General features: G+C 43.4%; 1 protein-coding gene across 2 annotated transcripts in view; it reads right to left on the bottom strand.

Moving 5' to 3' along the window:
- Positions 1–20,300, bottom strand: part of FNTB (farnesyltransferase, CAAX box, subunit beta) — an 84,829-nt gene that overhangs the window by 33,131 nt on the left and 31,398 nt on the right. For both annotated transcript variants that reach the window (XM_027111500.1, XM_027111501.1), the window contains exons 3-6: positions 18,567–18,639; positions 16,289–16,380; positions 1,297–1,443; positions 1,111–1,194 (exon numbers count right to left, since the gene is read on the bottom strand). In XM_027111500.1, the coding sequence (XP_026967301.1) occupies positions 1,111–1,194; positions 1,297–1,443; positions 16,289–16,380; positions 18,567–18,639 (396 nt within the window). The remainder of the gene's footprint in view (positions 1–1,110; positions 1,195–1,296; positions 1,444–16,288; positions 16,381–18,566; positions 18,640–20,300) is intronic.

Genomic DNA, 20,300 nt, shown 5'->3' with positions numbered 1-20,300 from the left:
GTCAGGCAGAAGTGTGGGTAACTTGGGAACCCACTACTTGTGACCACTGTCTGAGATGGGGGCAGTCTTGTGGGACTGAGCCCTTAACCTGTGACGTGTGCTAACTCTGGGTAGTCAGGGTCGGAACTGTTTAATACGAGGAAAAAACACCCCGACATTTCATGTCAGAAGCGTTGGGAGTAGAGAGACAGTTCTCCAGGTACCTAGGTTCCCAGATACCTGGTCTACTTACAGACAAAAGAATATCCTTCACTGAAGGTCTTTGCAGCCTGGTTACCTACTTTTATCTGCAACGTGTTTTGTGCTCCACAACTTTCATGTTTTTTTCTTCCCCTATACTTTCAAACCAATAGTTAAGCCAGAATATTAATCAACTTGTGTAGAGGAAAATACATTTACAAATAGGCAATAAGATGGCTTTGATATAGAAACCTCATAAAAAATGTATTTATCAGACTAAAGAATAATCATCTGGTATAAAATCTCAATGATCCACACTGCCTTTGAGTAATGACTAATTCAGTGAATTCCCTATATGCTTCATAGGCAACCTCCTGCCAGGTGAGTAAACTACTTGCTAGGTACTTGTAATTCTTGAGAAAAATGATCATTTTGAGCCAGCTGGTTCCATCAGTTCATGCAACTGTTTGTCATACACCCTACTGGCCCCTAAGAGTTTCTGCACCACCCAAAGCAATTCTCACACAGTTGTTAAACAGTCTCATGATTTCATCAAATTCATTCAGAAAATATCTCCCATTCCCATGCCAGAGAGATGAAAGATTATATTACAGTATACAGTTACATCTTACAGTATATCCTTTCATACACAAATGTATTTTTCATTTTTAAAACAAAAGCATTTGATTTTATTTCTGTGTTACTCATATTTTGGCATTTACATAAAAGAAGTCAAGCGACAGTGACCCCTGAGGACATCTGTATCGTATGTGCAGTGATTATGAACTGTGTCACTGACACTTTACACTGCATGTCATTCGGTGAGACAAGGCAGCAGCTTCCCTGTATTGTTCCCCGGGCTTGGCATCTCTGATGGCAGATAAACCCGAGGATCTGCTGATGCAGCTGCCTGAGAAAAACCCCACTCACCTCACGTCCACCTCACCTCCAACGTGCATGAGAAAAGAGCCATCGGGTTGCTTCAGCGAGTACAAATACTGGAGAAGCTTCTCTCTGAGAAATGAACAGGAGAGAGGCAGGAGATGGCGATGGTCAGTGCACTGTCAGCAGGCGGGAGCCCAGCTGGGTGCCCAGTCCTGCTGGCTTTGACTGTACCTGTTAATGACATCATAGGCCTCTTCGGTGCCAATGATGCACAGCGCGTTGACTGCTGCGTACGTGGGCGCAAGGTGTGGGTACTGGCCAGGGCCCCCTCCAAAGCCACCTTCTGGGCTTTGACACAGCTCCAGGAACTGACACACGCTAGGTACACAGCCAAAGGGAAAGACAAGGTCAGACAGCATTCATTTCAAAACACCAAATTCCACCAGTCCATGCCTTTCCAAGCCTCCGCCTTCCTCAAAAGGGAAGAAACCTCCCCTCCCCACCTAGTGAATATATACTGGATACAGTCAACACCTGTAAAGGGCCTAATTCTCTAATGATAGCCTGATTCTCTGCTATCATCAGCTTTGTGTGCCCTCCTTTCTGAGTTTTGTATTTAAGCATTTGCCTCGTCATGAAGCAAGGAACATAAGGCCGGGCAGTTCTTAGAACTGGGAGTAAGTCTCATGCTTCTTGACCCAATCTTTCCCATACTTTTCTCTCAATTTGCCACCCTGGATCTATGGAACCAGCCCGTTCTCCTTGCCTCTAGGGTACCTCCCAGGCTTCGGATTTTGCCTAAATCATGGTGATACTCAACTGCTGGTCTAGAGCCATCACCTAGGCCTACCAGGAATATTTAAAGAGATGCCTTCTCACTCCCATTGCCGTGTAAGCCCCAGTGGGCTACTGATTTTTACTCCGCTCACCGACAAGAAACAAGCTTCCAATGGAGTCTGCCTCCATGGTTAGGAGAATAAGAAAGAGGTGAGCTTCTGCTTGCTCAGCTCACTGTGGCAACCTTAAGCACTGCTGACTCCTATCACAGGAATGCATCCCAGGCTGGAGGCTTTTGGAGAGTTTCTCACAGAGGCTCCAGCTCCTTCACTGAGGGAAACTGTTTATTGAGGGTTGGCCTCCAAGCCCTTGCTTCCAAGCATGGCATCAGTCTGCCCAGAAGTTATCTTCTTGCTTTAAGTGAAACCAAGAGAGCCCCTCTTTGTCTAAGGCCCTCTAAAGTTCATCGGAAAGGGGTGCCCCCGGAGAGTCCTGGCTCTCGAGCTGTTTCCGCACAACGTAGCAGGATCACAGCTTCCTACTAGGACAAGTCCTCAGTTAAGAGAACCAGCTGCAAATCTGTGTCCTTCTAGTGCTCAGACAGCCTTCTTTTCCTGGGCTCTTTTGTCTCATTTTTTCTTATCTACTGCTGCCAGAGAGGTCGCACAGAGTCTACTTAATCTCCACTAAGACACAAGTTGATTGCCTTTCCCACGTCATATTTGATGACTTTTGATTTCAGACCTGCCATTATCTGGGCAGGGACAGCCATAGAAAAGCTGCTGACTTCCTAGTAAAGCCCTGAAGTCATCACAGGTTAAAAGCAATCCACACTCACTTCACGTTCCACCCACAATTTTACTGTAGGAAACACAAGGATTGAAACTGAAGTTGATTATCAGAGAAGGAAGACAGTTCTGTGACATGTTTTTAATAGCAATTAATTTTTGCAGAGAAAAATGAGTTTTTTACTAACATGTTTCCCAAACCCTCATCAATTCTTATCCTATTTCCCAGAAACAAATAGCTAATAAACTCCTGGTCTAACAAAAGTTGGCTGCATTAGCATACAAAAAGTTTCCTGATCACAAAAATAAAGTTTTTTGGCTGACATAAAACTTAACAGCACATTTTAAAAAAGGAAAAGAGTCATCTAGTTATCCATTCCCTTCCCCAGCTCCCATGACAGACTTACGGCAAATGCAACACTCCTGACCCTGTAGCCTAAAGTCTGGAATGGGCCGGGATCTGAATGTACCACAGACACCATTAAATCACCCCTCCATACCAACTGCCCCCAGCTGACAGGCTGCATCTGACTGACTGAGGGCTATGTGGGGAACAGGGGTTGGGCTCTTCTTGAGTCTGAGACGCTTCTGTACTATAGAACATTCTGATCCAGAGTCTTTCCAAATTGTACCTTAAGGAACTGGCAAACTGACAGTGAAGCTACCAGCTGTCGTGAGCAGAACTCCTAGCAATTCTGAAAAGCAAAATGTGAGTGATACTTCTAACGGTCCAAAGGGGAAGAAAAACTTGTCTTAGAGACCAGAAATTCACCAACTAATTTTAAAAATCACACGCGGGAAACACTGAGCAAACACCAAGAGTGGCACACTTTGTGGAAAACAAGTATTCATAAATCACTCATTTAGTCATATGACTGAAAGATCTAGTAGAACAATTTTCTTTCAAGTCAGCAAGGCATTGCATTCTCGCTTACATGACAACTTCCAACAAAGTGGGAAACTATCTTCCAGATCAGGAATTTAAAAACCCCAAATGTGGAGATCAGAATCACTGGAGGGCTAATAAAGGACCCAGACCCAGACCTGCTGAAGCAGGAAAGAGCTGGGCCTCTGTATTTTACCAAATTCCCAGGTGATGTGGATACACACGAAGTTTGAATACCACAAGTCTTTGCTGTATAATTAGAATCACTTTGGGGGATGTTTTTAAAAAAAAAAAAAAAAAAACCCAAGCCCAGGCCACACCTAATACCAATTAAATCAGAGTCACTGAGGGTGGGCCCAAGTGGCAATAGTTTTAAAAATTCCCCATGTGACTCCAATGTACAGCCAAGTATCAGTGCTTCTCAAACTCGAGTGTGCCGTGGAAGTCACCTGAGGATCTTGTCAAACTGCAGACCTAATTCAGTAGAACTAAAGGGACCCGAGATTCTGCATTTCTAGCAAGCTCCCAGGTGATGGCAATGCTGCTGGTCTGAGGACCACATTTTGGGTAGCAATGTGATACATCTGCACTGTCCAATAGGTAGCCACTAGCCACATGAGGCTTTTTGAAATTTCAATTTAAATTAATTAAATTTAAAATTAAGCTCCTTAGTCACACAAGCCACATTGCAACTGCTCAACAGCTACATGTGGCTAGGGGCTGCAATAAAACATAGACTATTTCCATGACCTTGTTAAGTTCTATTGGACACCACTGCTTTATCATCCAGCTATTGAAAAGTATGTAAAACCTGTAAGAGGATTAAGTTCAAAGCAAGATTATCGATGATTTACTTGGACTTTTAGGGGATGGTTGAGGACTGCCTTACGGTGGTTATTCTGGACATCACTGTCACCCGTGTGGATGGAGGACTCAAAAGCATGCATAGTATATAAGCAAATAATACATAATGAGCAGGGAAACCCTCCAAGGAGTGAAAGTCCAGAATAATATAAAACAAATCAGAAGCCAATAAGAATAAAACAAGTGAAACAGGTGTAAGAAGCAAGTAATATACTCAGAGATGGCAGGAGTAGGGGATAAAGCATATAAAGCATATAAATATAAGAAATAACTAGGAACACAGCAGAAAAAGGACCAGAGGTTAGGGCCCATGACTTGTAAACAATACAGAAAATGCTTTTTCAAAGCATCATATACACAGTATTGGTCAAAACTATATCTGGCTCAAGCCTCCATTTTCCAACTCAAAGGAATTTCAGAATAGAGTTGTAAAAATGGCTAAGTATAAAAGTGATTAAAAGGCTTACCATTAGAGAAAACCACAGTGTGGAAGCTACTCAGCAAAATACCTCAAGTATACAAAGGGTAATTATGCAAACTTTCTAGTAAAGAAACAAAAATTGGGGCTTCCCTGGTGGCGCAGTGGTTGAGAGTCCGCCTGCCGATGCAGGGGACATGGGTTCGTGCCCCGGTCCGGGAAGATCCCACATGCCGCGGAGCGGCTGGGCCCGTGAGCCGTGGCCGCTGAGCCTGCGCATCCGGAGCCTGTGCTCCGCAACGGGAGAGGCCACAGCAGTGAGAGGCCCGCGTACCGTAAAAAAACAAAACAAACAAACAAAAAAATTGAAGCTAATCTGCAGCAAGAATAATTTAGGTTAGATGTAAGAAAACCTTCAGCACCAGACAGGTTACCACAGATAGACTTAAGGCCTAGAATAAGTTAGAAAGATGATAGCTTTGGAAATAGGCACAGTCATTCTTGAACAGATAACTTAGGAGCAGATGCAAAGGCAGGATGGATGACTTGACATCAGGCTAAAACATCTATGTTAAGTCTTCCGATTTTCATACTGTAAGACAGCTTCAGCTGACAGAAGGGAGAGGAAAACTCCTTCCCTGGCAGAGGAGAGCATTGAACAGGGGAAAGACAAGCAGGCTCTCCTGTTGATTCCAGGAGGCCAGTGTCGCCCTGGGGAGGACGACAGGTTCTCTGATTTCATCAAGAGGCGATGCCTGGTGTGCTGCTGTTTTGGAAGTGTGGTCAATCTAAAGTTGGTTATTTTAGAGCAGGGGTTCTCCACCGTGGCACTACTGACATTCTGGACTGGATAATTCTTGGTTGTGGGGACTGTCCTGTGGAGGATGTTTAGCAGCTTCCCCAACCTCCACCTACTAGATGCCAGCAGCACCTGGCCAAAAAATGCCCAGAAGACAAATGACCACGAAAGGTATCTTCCCTGAAAGATAAGGAAACAAATTAAATTTAAAAGGAAAGATATTTCAGGAGCTAGCCAGGGGACAAGCAACTAATAACCTTTCAAAAGGGAAATAATAAAACACTGACACATGAAAATTTAAATTTAATCTTTAGAAAAACTTTACAAGCGGAAAAGTCCTAAAATAATTTTTAAGTTAAAGATACTTTTCAGATCTTACAAAAGCTAAAAGACCTAACAGTACAGTAGTTTCCCTGTGGTTTTCATTATAGCATTCAATAACAACGCATGGGATTCTCATTAAAAGATGCTTCCTTTAGTTCCAAAATCATTAACAAAGCAAATGCACTTAGTATGGTTCCAAAATATTAATTTATTTTAGGTAAACACATGCATAAATTTGTGGATACAATCTCTTAAGAGAGTCACACTAAATTCCTACCTATGAATATATTATTCTTGAAAGGTCTGATACCAGCAGTAAAAGCCTGGCCTTGCTGGCTTTGGTCAGCAGTCACAGTAGCTGACAAAAGTGGTTTTGTCCACTAGAGGGAACTCAGCTTGTCATATTGTTCCCAGAACAAACAGAAGTACAACAGTGAACAAAATAGGAAAGAGAGAGAAACTTGCGTATGTGTGTGTGTGTGTGTGAGTGTGTTGCACACTAGGCTGGGGAGGGGGAAGAGAGGACAGCAGAAAAATAACTAAACTCTAGAGCTAAACTCAACCTCTAGGTCACCTTAATATTTGTATAAAGACGAGGGAAACAAAAAAAACCTAAACACATTTTCAAAGCATTTCTTTTCCCTGTGCAAAATAAATAAAAAGGCAACATCCAAAATCAGGTAGTCTTTTTAAAAAAAAAAATCTCCATATTTTTATAGAAGTCATTAAGATTTCTCTTTCTTACTAAAAATAGTTTATTCCCTTATAAGCCAGAGCTACTAGGCTCTGTTCATTACAAATATTATCTGCACCTAGAATTAACTACCTGCTAGGCACAGAACAAAGTACATTATTGGAAAGTCAAAGTAATTCTTTAAAAGTCTGTTAAATCAATGCTCAGAAGAACCATAGGTAAAGCTTTTAAGTTGGCTGTGAAACAGAAAATTTTGGTCATTAACTATCAAGTGGTTCTTGCAATCAGGACAAATCAGCTTTTCTTTTTTTTAACATCTTTATTGAAGTGTAACTGCTTTACAACGGTGTGTTAGTTTCTGCTTTATAACAAAGTGAATCCGTTATACATATACATATGTTCCCACATCTCTTCCCTCTTGTGTCTCCCTCCATCCCACCCTCCCTATCCCACCGCTCTAGGTGGTCACAAAGCACCGAGCTGATCTCCCTGTGCTATGTGGTTGCTTCCCACTAGCTATCTATTTTACCTTTGGTAGTGTATATATGTTCATGCCACCCTCTCGCTTTGTCACAGCTTACCCTTCCCCCTCCCTATATCCTCAAGTCCATTTTCTAGTAGGTTTGTGTCTTTATTCCTGTCTTACCCCTAGGTTCTTCATGACATTGTTTTTTCTTAAATTCCATATATATGTGTTAGCATACGGTATTTGTCTTTCTCTTTCTGACTTAATTCACTCTGTATGACAGACTTTAAGTCCATCCACCTCATTACAAATAGCTCAATTTCATTTCTTTTTATAGCTGAGTAATATTCCATTGTACATATGTGCCACATCTTCTTTATCCATTCATCTGCCGATGGACACTTAGGTTGTTTCCATCTCCGGGCTATTGTAAATAGAGCTGCAATGAACATTGTGGTACATGACTCTCTTTGAATTATGGTTTTCTCAGAGTATATGCCCAGTAGTGGGACTGCTGGGTCATATGGTAGTTCTATTTGTAGTTTTTTAACGAACCTCCATACTGTTCTCTATAGCGGCTGTACCAATTCACATTCCCACCAGCAGTGCAAGAGTGTTCCCTTTTCTCCACACCCTCTCCAGCATTTATTGTTTCTAGATTTTTGGATGATGGCCATTCTGACTGGTGTGAGATGATACCTCATTGTAGTTTTGATTTGCATTTCTCTAATGATTAATGATGTTGAGCATTCTTTCATGTGTTTGTTGGCAGTCTGTATACCTTCTTTGGAGAAACGTCTGTTTAGGTCTTCTGCCCATTTTTGGATTGGGTTGTTTGTTTTTTTGTTATTGAGCTGCATGAGCTGCTTATAAATTTTGGAGATTAATCCTTTGTCAGTTGTTTCATTTGCAAATATTTTCTCCCATTCTGAGGGTTGTCTTTTGGTCATTTACTGTGCAAAAGCTTTGAAGCTTCATTAGGTCCCATTTGTTTATTTTTGTTTTTATTTCCATTTCTCTAGGAAGTGGGTCAAAAAGGATCTTGCTGTGATTTATGTCATAGAGTGTTCTGCCTATGTTTTCCTATAAGAGTTTGATAGTTTCTGGCCTTACATTTAGGTCTTTAATCCATTTTGAGCTTATTTTTGCGTATGGTGCTAGGGAGTGATCTAATCTCATACTTTTACATGTACCTGTCCAGTTTCCCCAGCACCACTTATTGAAGAGGCTGTCCTTTCTCCACCGTACATTCCTGCCTCCTTTATCAAAGATAAGGTGACCATATGTGCGTGGGTTTATCTCTGGGCTTTCTATCCTGTTCTATTGATCTTTCTGTTTTTGTGCCAGTACCATACTGTCCTGATTACTGTAGCTTTGTAGTACAGTCTGAAGTCAGGGAGCCTGATTCCTCCAGCTCCGTTTTTCGTTCTCAAGATTGCTTTGGCTATTCGAGGTCTTTTGTGTTTCCATACAAATTGTGAAATTTTTGTTCTAGTTTTGTGAAAAATGCCAGTGGTAGTTTGATAGGGGATTGCATTGAATCTGTAGATTGCTTTGGGTAGTAGAGTCGTTTTCACAATTTTGATTCTTCCAATCCAAGGACATGGTATATCTCTCCATCTATTTGTATCATCTTTAATTTCTTTCATCAGTGTCTTATAATTTTCTGCATACAGGTCTTTTGTCTCCTTAGGTAGGTTTATTCCTAGATATTTCATTCTTTTGTTGCAATGGTAAATGGGAGTGTTTTCTTGATTTCACTTTCATTTTTCACTATTTGTGTATAGGAATGCAAGAGATTTCTGTGCATTAATTTTGTATCCTGCTACTTTACCAAATTCATTGATTAGCTTTAGTAGTTTTCTGGTAGCATCTTTAGGATTCTCTATGTATAGTATCATGTCATCTGCAAACAGTGACAGCTTTACTTCTTCTTTTCCGATTTGGATTCCTTTTATTTCCTTTTCTTCTCTGATTGCTGTGGCTAAAACTTCCAAAAGTATGATGAATAAGAGTGGTGAGAGTGGGCAACCTTGTCTTGTTCCTGATCTTAGTGGAAATGCTTTCACTTTTTCACCATTGAGGATGATGTTGGCTGTGGGTTTGTCATATATGGCCTTTATTATGTTGAGGAAAGCTCCCTGTATGCCTACTTTCTGGAGGGTTTTTTATCATAAATGGGTGTTGAATTTTGTCGAAAGCTTTCTCTGCATCTATTGAGATGATCATATGGTTTTTCTCCTTCAATTTGTTAATATGGTGTATCACGTTGATTGATACTGAAGAATCCTTGCATTCCTGGAATAAACCCCACTTGATCATGGTGTATGATCCTTTTATGTGCTGTTGGATTCTGTTTGCTAGTATTTTGTTGAGGATTTTTGCATCTATGTTCATCAGTGATATTGGCCTGCAGTTTTCTTTCTTTGTGACATCCTTGTCTGGTTTTGGTATCAGGGTGATGGTGGCCTCATACAATGAGTTTGGGAGTGTTCCTCCCTCTACTATATTTTGGAAGAGTTTGAGAAGGATAGGTGTTAGCTCTTCTCTAAATGTTTGATAGAACTCGCCTGTGAAGCCATCTGGTCCTGGGCTTTTGTTTGTTGGAAGATTTTTAATCACAGTTTCAATTTCAGTGCTTGTGATTAGTCTGTTCATATTTTCTATTTCTTCCTGATTCAGTCTTGGCAGGTTGTGCATTTCTAAGAATTTGTCCATTTCTTCCAGGTTGTCCATTTTATTGGCATAGAGTTGCTTGTAGTAATCTCTCATGATCTTTTGTATTTCTGCACTGTCAGTTGTTACTTCTCCTTTTTCATTTCTAATTCTATTGATTTGAGTCTTCTCCCTTTTTTTCTTGATGAGTCTGGCTAATACTTTTTCAATTTTGTTTATCTTCTCAAAGAACCAGCTTTTAGTTTTATTGATCTTTGCTATCATTTCCTTCATTTCTTTTTCATTTATTTCTGATCTGATTTTTATGATTTATTTCCTTCTGCTAACTTTGGGGTTTTTTTGTTCTTCTTTCTCTCATTGCTTTAGGTGCAAGGTTAGGTTGTTTATTCGAGATGTTTCCTGTTTCTTAAGGTAGGATTGAATTGCTATAAACTTCCCTCTTAGAACTGCTTTTGCTGCATCCCATAGGTTTTGGGTTGTCGTGTCTCCATTGTCATTTGTTTCTAGGTATTTTTTTATTTCCTCTTTGATTTCTTCAGTGATCACTTCGTTATTAAGTAGTGTATTGTTTAGCCTCCATGTGTTTGTATTTTTTACAGATCTTTTCCTGTAATTGATATCTAGTCTCATAGCGTTGTGGTCAGAAAAGATACTTGATACAATTTCAATTTTCTTAAATTTACCAAGGCTTGATTTGTGACCCAAGATATGATCTATCCTGGAGAATATTCCATGAACATTTGAGAAAAATGTGTATTCTGTTGTTTTTGGATGGAATGTCCTATAAATATCAATTAAGTCCATCTTGTTTAATGTATCATATAAAGCTTGTGTTTCCTTATTTATTTTCATTTTGGATGATCTGTCCATTGGTGAAAGTGGGGTGTTAAAGTCCCCTACTATGAATGTGTTACTGTCGATTTCCCCTTTCATGGCTGTTAGTATTTGCCTTATGTATTGACGTGCTCCTATGTTGGGCGCATAAATATTTACAATTGTTATATCTTCTTCTTGGATCGATCCCTTGATCATTATGATTCTTTGATTCTTTGATTCTTCTACTAGTCTTTATTTTAAAGTCTATTTTGTCTGATATGAGAATTTCTACTCCAGCTTTCTTCTGGTTTCCATTTGCATGGAATATCTTTTTCCATCCCCTTACTTTCAGTCTGTATGTGTCTCTAGGTCTGAAGTGGGTCTCTTGTAGACAGCATATATATGGGTCTTGTTTTTGTATCCATTCAGCCAATCTGTGTCTTTTGGTGGGAGCATTTAGTCCATTTACATTTAAGGTAATTATCGATATGTATGTTCCTATTCCCATTTTCTTAGTTGTTTTGGGCTTGTTATTGTAGGTCCTTTCCTTCTCTTGTGTTTCTTGCCTAGAGAAGTTCCTTTAGCATTTGTTGTAAAGCTGGTTTGGTGGTGCTGAACTCTCTCAGCTTTTGCTTGTCTGTAAAGGTTTTAATTTCTCCATCAAATCTGAATGAGATCCTTGCTGGGTAGAGTAATCTTGGTTGCCGGTTTTTCTCCTTCATCACTTTAAATCTGTCCTGCCAGTCCCTTGTGGCTTGCAGAGTTTCTGCTGAAAGATCAGCTGTTAACCTTATGGGGATTCACTTGTGTGTTATTTGTTGTTTTTCCCTTGCTTTTTTTTTTTTTTCCTTGCTTCTTTTAATATGTTTTCTTTGTATTTAATTTTTGACAGTTTGATTAATATGTGTCTTGGCATATATCTCCTTGGATTTATCCTGTATGGGACTCTCTATGCTTCCTGGACTTGATTAACTATTTCCTTTTCCATATTAGGGAAGTTTTCAACTATAATCTCTTCAAATATTTTCTCAGTCCCTTTCTTTTTCTCTTCTTCTTCTGGAACCCCTATAATTCGAATGTTGGCACGTTTAATGTTGTCCCAGAGTTCTCTGAGACTGTCCTTGGTTCTTTTCATTCTTTTTTCTTTATTCTGCTCTGCAGTAGTTATTTCCACTATTTTATCTTCCAGGTCACTTATCTGTTCTTCTGCCTCAGTTATTCTGCTATTGATCCCATCTAGAGTATTTTTAATTTCATTTATTGTGTTGCTCGTCATTGTTTGTTTCATCTTTAGTTCTTCTAGGTCCTTGTTAAATGTTTCTTGCATTTTGTCTATACTATTTCCAAGATTTTGGATCATCTTTACTATCATTATTCTGAATTCTTTTTCAGGTAGACTGCCTATTTCCTCTTCATTTGTTAGGTCTGGTGGGTTTTTATCTTGCTCCTTCATCTGCTGTATGTTTTTCTGTCTTCTCATTTTGCTTATCTTACTGTGTTTGGGGTCTCCTTTTTGCTGGCTGCAGGTTCGTAGTTCCCATTGTTTCTGGTGTCTGTCCCCAGTGGCTAAGGTTGGTTCAGTGGGTTGTGTAGGCTTCCTGGTGGAGGGGACTAGTGCCTGTGTTCTGGTGGATGAGGCTGTATCTTGTCTTTCTGGTGGGCTGGTCCACGTCTGGTGGTGTGTTTTGGGGTGTCTGTGGACTTATTATGATTTTAGGCAGCCTCTCTGCTAATGGGTGGGGTTGTGTTCCTGTCTTGCTAGTTGTTTGGCATAGGGTGTCCAGCACTCTAGCTTGCTGGTCGTTGAGTGAAGCTGGGTGTTCATATTGAGATGGAGATCTCTGGGAGATTTTCGTCATTTGATATTATGTGGAGCTGGGAGGTCTCTTGTGGACCACTGTCCTGAAGTTGGCTCTCCCACCTCAGAGGCATAGCACTGACTCCTGGCTGCAGCACCAAGAGCCTTTCATCCACACGGCTCAGAATAAAAGGGAGAAAAAGAAGAAAGAAAGAAAAGAAAGAAAAGAAAGAAAGAAAGGAAGGAAGGAAGGAAGGAAGGAAGAAAAAAAGAAAGAAAGGAGGGAGGGAGGGAGGGAGGGAGGAGAGAAGGAAGGAAAGAAAGAAAGAAGATAAAATATAATAAAATAAAGTAAGATTAAATAAAATAAAGTTATTAAAATAAAAAATATTAAGAAAAAAATTTTTTTAAAGAAAAAAAAAAACGGACGGATAGAACCCTAGGACAAATGGTGGAAGCAAAGCTATACAGAGAAAATCTCACACAGAAGCATACACATACACACTCACAAAAAGAAAAGGGGAAAAAATAACAAATCTTGTTCTCAAAGTCCACCTCCTCAATTTGAGGTGATTCGTTGTCTATTCAGGTATTCCACAGATGCAGGGTACATCAAGCTGATTGTGGAGCTTTAATCCGCTGCTTCTGAGGCTGCTGGGAGAGATTTCCCTTTCTCTTCCTTGTTCGCACAGCTCCCGGGGCTCAGCTTTGGATTTGGCCCCACCTCTGCATGTAGGTCGCCGGAGGGCGTCTGTTCTCCACTCAGACAGGACGGGGTTAAAGGAGCCGCTGATTCGGGGGCTCTGGCTCTCTCAGGCCGGGGGGAGGGAGGGGTACGGAGTGTGGGGTGAGCCTGCGGCGGCAGAGGCCGGCGTGACGTTGCACCAGCCTGAGGCGTGCCTTGCGTTCTCCTGGGGAAGTTGTCCCTGGATCCCGGGACCCTGGCAGTGGCAGGCTGCACAGGCTCCCCAGAAGGGGATGTGGAGAGTGACCTGTGCTTGCACACAGGCTTCTTGGTGGTGGCAGCAGCAGCCTTAGCGTCTCATGCCTGTCTCTGGGGTCCACGCTTTTACCCGCGGCTCGCGCCCATCTCTGGAGCTCCTTCAAGCAGCGCTGTTAATCCCCCCTCCTCGCGCACCAGGAAACAAAGAGGGAAGAAAAGTCTCTTGCCTCTTCGGCAGGTCCAGACTTTTCCCCAGACTCCCTCCCGGCTAGCCCATGGTGCACTAACCCCCTGCAGGCTGTGTTCACGCTGCTAACCCCAGTCCTCTCCCTGGGATCTAAGCACCGAAGCCCGAGCCTCAGCTCCCAGCCCACGCCCATCCCGGCGGGTGAGCAGACAAGCCTCTCGGGCTGGTGAGTGCCGGTCGGCACCAATCCTCTGTGCGGGAATCTCTCCGCTTTGCCCTCCGCACCCCTGTTGCTGTGCTCTTCTCCACGGCTCCGAAGCTTTCCCCCTCTGCCACCCGCAGTCTCCGCCCATGAAGGGACTTCCCAGTGTGTGGAAACCTTTCCTCCTTCACAGCTCCCTCCCACTGGTGCAGGTCCCATCCCTATCCTTTTGTCTCTGTTTATTCTTTTTTCTTTTGCCCTACCCAGGTACGTGGGGACCTTCTTGCCTTTTGGGAGGTCTGAGGTCTTCTGCCAGCGTTCAGTAGGTGTTCTGTAGGAGTTGTTCCACGTGTAGATGTATTTCTGGTGTATCTGTGGGGAGGAAGGTGATCTCTACGTCTTACTCTTCCGCCATCTTCCTCTCCTCTCCTCCAAATCAGCTTTTTAGTTTTAAAACATTCTTTTAATTACAAAACAATAGTTTCATTGTAGAAATTTTAGAAAATGCAAATCAGCTTAAAAAAGAAAAGAAAAAAAATCACCTTCAACCCCACCATCTGCACAAATAACTACTACCATATGTGTATATATCCTTGTTTTTTTCTATGCATAGAACCACCTTTATTTTTAATCTATAAAAAATGAATCTTTATCTTTTCTCATTTAAATATCTTTCTATATACATACATTTTTATATACAGATATACACATTTATATATATATGTAAATTTTTAATTGAGGTATAATTGACATGTAACATTATATTAGGTTCAGATGATTTGACATTATGATTTGATATCTGTATATACTGGGAAATGATCACCACAATAAGTCTATTTAACACCTGTTAACTTTTAAATTTTTACGTGGCTGCACAGTATTTCATTGTATGTATCATGACATAGATACTTTACCTAAACTTTACACTTATAGCATCCCTGACTGTTGATATTTAGGTTGTCTCCAATCGTTCAGTGTGAAAAGCCCTCTAAGGGGGTCCTCTCTTCCTATCTGATGTTGCCACAAAAGCTGCTCTGACACTTATTCCCTCAGAAAAGCGTTACATATAAAATACCAAGTATACAACCTGGACAAAACTCAGAATCGATGCTGACCCGAGTTTTTCCACGTCAGGAAGCCCCTTATCACCATCTTCCCACTTCAGACCGGTTTACGTCCACCTCTAGGGGGCATCCTTCCTGCTCCAAACCACTGCTCCTTTAGGGGGTATCTGCACTTCACTCACAAAATCCTCCCATGTCTTTTGTCTTCTGTCACATACGACTTTCCCATTCCCATTCCCCCAGCGTGCATCCTGATTGTGTATGTGGAGGACGGGGGGAACGTCCCAAACAATTCACAACCCCCAACTGGTATTTCAAAAACACACAGGCCTTTATTTTGACAATTAAATTCCTGTTACTGCAGAAACTGTGTCCAACTCTACATCCAGAGCTAGAAGCAACTAGGCTTGCAGCAGCTCTGTGATGTGGAAGACAATGCATATTTTTCCTCTCCCTCTGAAAGCATCATACACATCACAAGGGTTAATGGCCTAATTCTTTATTATCTTCCCTATCCACATTCATCACAAGACACCCTGCCCAGGAAGGCAAGAATGAGAGGTTATTGTTAAGACGGAATGAATGAGACAATGTGTGGCTCTGTTCTTCTGACCTGACAGTGTGACCCAGGCAGGGGGACTGCGGCCAGGGAGGGGTATGTGCTGGCCTCCACGCATCCCAGCACAGCTGCCCCTGGGTGCTGCGGGCAAACGAACCTGGCTCAGGGGCCTCCCTCTGACTCTCCTTCCGGAGCAGCAGCAGGAGAGATGAGGTCGAGGTGCTGCTGAGGGGATGCGATCTCTCTCAGTGAGAACTGGAGCATTAGATCCAATTCCTGGCGGCTCTCTGCTACCTCAGGTACCCCTCAGACTAGAGTGATGATCGGTTTCTTCTTTAAAATACAAACTATGAGCGTCTAAGGATGAGAAGCCACACTGAGGACACCATGTGCACCAGCACTTTGGGAAGAATCCTAGTTGCTTAGATCTTTAACCATAAATCAGAAGCTTAGGAAAACGATGTCATGACATTTGTACACCAAGACGGTAACACATCCACTGCCACCAAGAGCCATAATGTCCCTCCCAGGCATTGGTGAGGAGGGACTTCTATGGAGGTGTTTATGGAATCAAAGGCATTTTGGTCCATTGGGTTGCCACGTGTTTCCCCACAGAAGCTATTCAATTGCATACTGTACTTTCTGGCAAAATCATATTTCTCCAGAGTTGATGATGAAGACTTTTCTCAAAGACCAGAGCAAGAGCCAAAAGAAAAGGCCACAAAAGAAACAGAATCCTTATCTTGGGAGTTCAAAGTCTTATTCTACCCATGAGCATACAATGGGCTTCTGAAGTGGAAGAGTTTCAGGAAGTTACTGGAGGTCAAGAGAAGGGCAACGGTTTCTTTGTAGTGCTCTGTGTTTTTCATTCAAAATAAATAAAACAGAAACAAAACAAAAAGAACCCCAAAGTCAAAATACAATTTCAGAGAACACCCCAGGTTCCCCAAAGCCAGACTCACTCTGTCGCCACCATCTGGGGAATGGGCTCATCTAGGAGTTCCAAGCTGTGCAGGATCCAGTAGCAGAGCCATGGGCGGCTGGCATCCAGACACTGCAAAAGGAACAGGGCAAAAAACACACCCCTTATTCAGAATCATTCCAAGACCCTACTGAAAAGGCAGCAGGGTCTCCAACTGTTCAGTGTGAAAAGGGAGACATCTGTCTCCCTCCTGGCAGCCTGGCAAGGAGGAGGAGGACAACCGCTGAACAGTGAATGAAGGACACTTTGCCTGGTGGCTTTAGCCAGGAGCTGAAATGACCATATGTGAGAAAAGGACAATGGGACAAAGGAGTTTAACCTGAACCCAATGGGTCCTTCCCTGACAGACATCCAAAGAAGCCGAGCAGAGGACTTCTCACATGCCAGAAAGTTAAGTGCTACTATTTTCTCAGTGCAGACCCAAGAAGATACACAACCTCAGGATGGGATTACCTGGAGTAACTCATCCAGTAAGTATCTCCTCATGCCAAGCCCTGGGGGCACAGTAATGAGTAAAATTCAGTTCCTACTTTTAAGATACTTTGTTTAGGATGTGTGCGGTTTTCTGTAGAGGAAGAGGGCAATTAGAAAGACATGTAAGTACAAGTGTCTTTCTGAAACAAGGCAGAACAAAACTAATGCATACATATACCTGGATAAACGCTATAATGGGCACGTGAAAGAAACTGACTACCTCTGCCTGGGGAGCTGGGAAAGGTTTCCAAAGGTGACATGTGAGCAGGTCTTGATCCTAACTCAAGCCATAAATATTCAAGCATTCAAGGCTAGGCGGGCAGGCAGTATTACTGCCCCAGTTTTACAAATCCAAAGTGTATATATGAGATCCAGAGAGATGAACTTTTTCCAGATTACAGAGAGTAAACGTCAGAGATAAGATAAGACTGCCAGTTTCTAGACTCTCAGTCCAGTGCTCTTTCCATTGTCCCAAACTGCCCTCTTCATAAATGTGCACATAAATGTGCTAGCTCCCCACCTGGGGGCAGCTGGTGTGGTGACAGAAGACACTGCTATCGGTTTCAGTGCCAGCTTCTCCTCTCACTAGCTATGTGCCTTTGAGCAAATACTTAATCTTGCTATGCCTATTTCCTTATCTATGAAGAAATAAAGACTTACCTACCCCCTGGAGTAGCTGTGAGGATTAAATGAGACAATGAACGGCAAGCCTTTAGCGCACCCTTCAGTGAATTGTTAGCTGTCACGGTATTAATTGTATCAGGGTTGCCTGGACCCTAATCACTGAGGATTGAATACTGAAAGTCCACAGGCCAAACGTAACCCAGGGATGCGTCCTGCTTGTTCCCTGTAGTGTTTTGTTTGTTTAATTAGAATTGGTTGTAACATTTACGTGTTGAGAGATCCACAGAGAAATCTGAATTTCTGGCTTCATTTGGAAAAACAAGAAGAGATCTGGCAACCCTGGGTCTGCACTGCGGTTTGGCGGCAACTGGCAGGAACAGAGTAAAGGCGTGGGTCCTCTGCTTTGCCTCAGTTCCACCCCGTGCACCGTCCCCCAACCAAGCCCACGTCTCTCGTTTATGCTACCCGCTTGGGTCTATAGGTCCAAATTCCTGCTGTAAATAATCAAATGTAGAACCCCCAAATAAAAGCAAATTCAAAGCAGAGCTGCTCTATGTAAAGTGGGGCAGGGAAACTGGCGGCCTCTGGTTCACATTCACCCTCTGGCTGCTACTCACCCCTATTCCCAACACCCCTCCCCTCCACCTCCGCTGGCCTCCCCTGAGCCCCTCTCTGGACCCCTAGGGCTCTAAGGTATATTGATTTAAGATCCACTCCACGTTTGGGCATTTTTACAGTGTTAAACCGCAGGGACTTATATACTGGTCCTTTGGCCAGCAGAGAAATTAGAACAGCTTACAGGGCCAAGGGGTGGGGATGAACAGGTATCTAGACCACCTTTTAGCAGTCAAGGGGTGTCTAGAAGAACACCATGTGAACCCCCCTCAGCCACGATAGGGGTGAAAGCCCCACCCCATCTGGGGCCTCCACCAGCTCTAAGGGAGGACGAGACTAGAGATCGGGTTCTGTCCTTTCGGAAGTAGGAGTCCCGGCTCTGTGGGGCAGAGCTGCTGCAGACCCGGTTCTCACCAGAGCCACACGGGATGGTGAGTGACTCTATGACAGGGCAAGCCCATAGTGTCTTTTACATCCAAACAGTAAAAAAGGAGAAAGATCTGACTGATAATTTGATAGAGAAAGCTCCTGGGCAAGGTGTTTACCTCGTAGGCATCTGTCAGCTGTCGGAGGCCTCTCTTCAGATAATGGAAGTGCTTCTCCCTCTGCAAAATAAGCCTGGAAAGATAAAGAGCTTTGTAAACCTACTCTAGCCTCGGCTTCCCCCACTACAGAACACACGCACACACTCACTCACACCTTCTGGTCATCCCCCACTACAGAACACACGCACACACTCACTCACACCTTCTGGTCATCCCCCCACAGTCAATGAGCAGAAAACAGCAACTTCTTTAGCGCCCCGGGGCGGCTAAACCAGAGAAAAGAGGCCAGCCTCCGAACGTCCCTAACGTGTCTGGAAATGGCACCGGCAAATGTTTGGGGCGGGGCTTCCCTGGTGGCGCAGTGGTAAAGAATCCGCCTTCCAATACAGGGGACACGGGTTCGAGCCCTGGTCGGGAGCTAGGATCCCACATGCCGCGGGGCAACTAAGCACGCGCGCCACAACTACGGAGCTCGCGCGCCTCAATGAGAGAGAGCCTGCGTGCTGCCAACTGTGGAGCCCACCCCCTCTGGACCCCAACAAAGAGCCCGTGCGCTGCAACAAAAGATCCTGCAGGCCTCAACGAAGATCCGGCGTGCCGCAACAAACACAGGCGCAGCCAAAAAATAAATTAATTAATTAATTAAATGTTAAAAAAATTAAAAAGCAGGGCCTCCCTGGTGGCGCAGTGGTTGAGAGTCTGCCTGCCGATGCAGGGGACACGGGTTCGTGCCCCGGTCCGGGAAGATCCCACATGCCGCGGAGCGGCTGGGCCCGTGAGCCATGGCCGCTGAGCCTGCGCGTCCGGAGCCTGTGCTCCACAGCGGGAGAGGCCACAACAGTGAGAGGCCCGCATACCGCAAAAAAAATTAATAAATAAAAAATTCGTGCAGACAAAAAATAAATAAAATGTTAAAAACAAACTCTCCTTCGTGGCCGGTAGCTTTGGGCTAGAAATGCCACTGTGAGCACACCTAGCCAGGCGGTAACAAACCACCCAGAAAGTTCCTCCAGGGTCTAGCTGAGAACAGATACCTTGCGGCTCCCCATCCTGTAGGCAATTTAAATGTGAGCCTCGCCACGTCCCTGATTTGGTTAGCCTCTGTCGTTCTGGTCATTTCTTCTGGGGTCACTTCTCTGAAGTCTGTGGTTTGTACCCTGCCTGCCCCTCACTCATCCATCTAGTATTCCCTCCCCGAAATTCCACCTCCCACGTGCTGACCCACAGCCCTGGCCTGAGGATCATGTCTGTATTCTGCAGCCAGTCGCTCTCCTCGGCCCTGATGTCAGCAACACTGGCTCTAAGATGGACTGTGCTGGCCATGGCCACCTGCACAGGCAGGCAGAGGACAGGGGCTGCACTTCTCGCTGGGTCTGACAGAAGGGGTCTGTGTGATTACGGAAGGAAGGAAAAAAGTAAAGAATTTAAGACATTCACTGTGCTTGCTGATTCCAGAAATAAAATGAAAGAAGAACCAGTCCCTTTCCTAGGTATTCAATTCAGCAACTGTTTATTGAACTCCCACCGTACTGTGCTGAGAAGTAGTCTTCACTTCAAAAAGTCTAATTCAGTACTGGAAATGAGATAAGGACATAAGCGGTTACAATATGAGGAAAACTGGGTAGGTGTCATAAAGGGAAAACAGATAAAATACTAGAAGCTCTAAAGGGTTTGGGGGAGGGCATCTCATTCAGAAAACAACGATCAGGGAAGGTTGTGTGAACAGGTGGAATT

This window comes from Aethalodelphis obliquidens, unplaced genomic scaffold, assembly GCF_003676395.1.
Source record: "Aethalodelphis obliquidens isolate GAN/ISIS:26980383/991018 unplaced genomic scaffold, ASM367639v1 scaffold10, whole genome shotgun sequence".
NCBI classification, from domain to species: domain Eukaryota; kingdom Metazoa; phylum Chordata; class Mammalia; order Artiodactyla; family Delphinidae; genus Aethalodelphis; species Aethalodelphis obliquidens.
The sequence above is the reverse complement of the archived record's forward strand: the minus strand, read 5'-3'. Positions and strand labels throughout refer to the sequence as shown.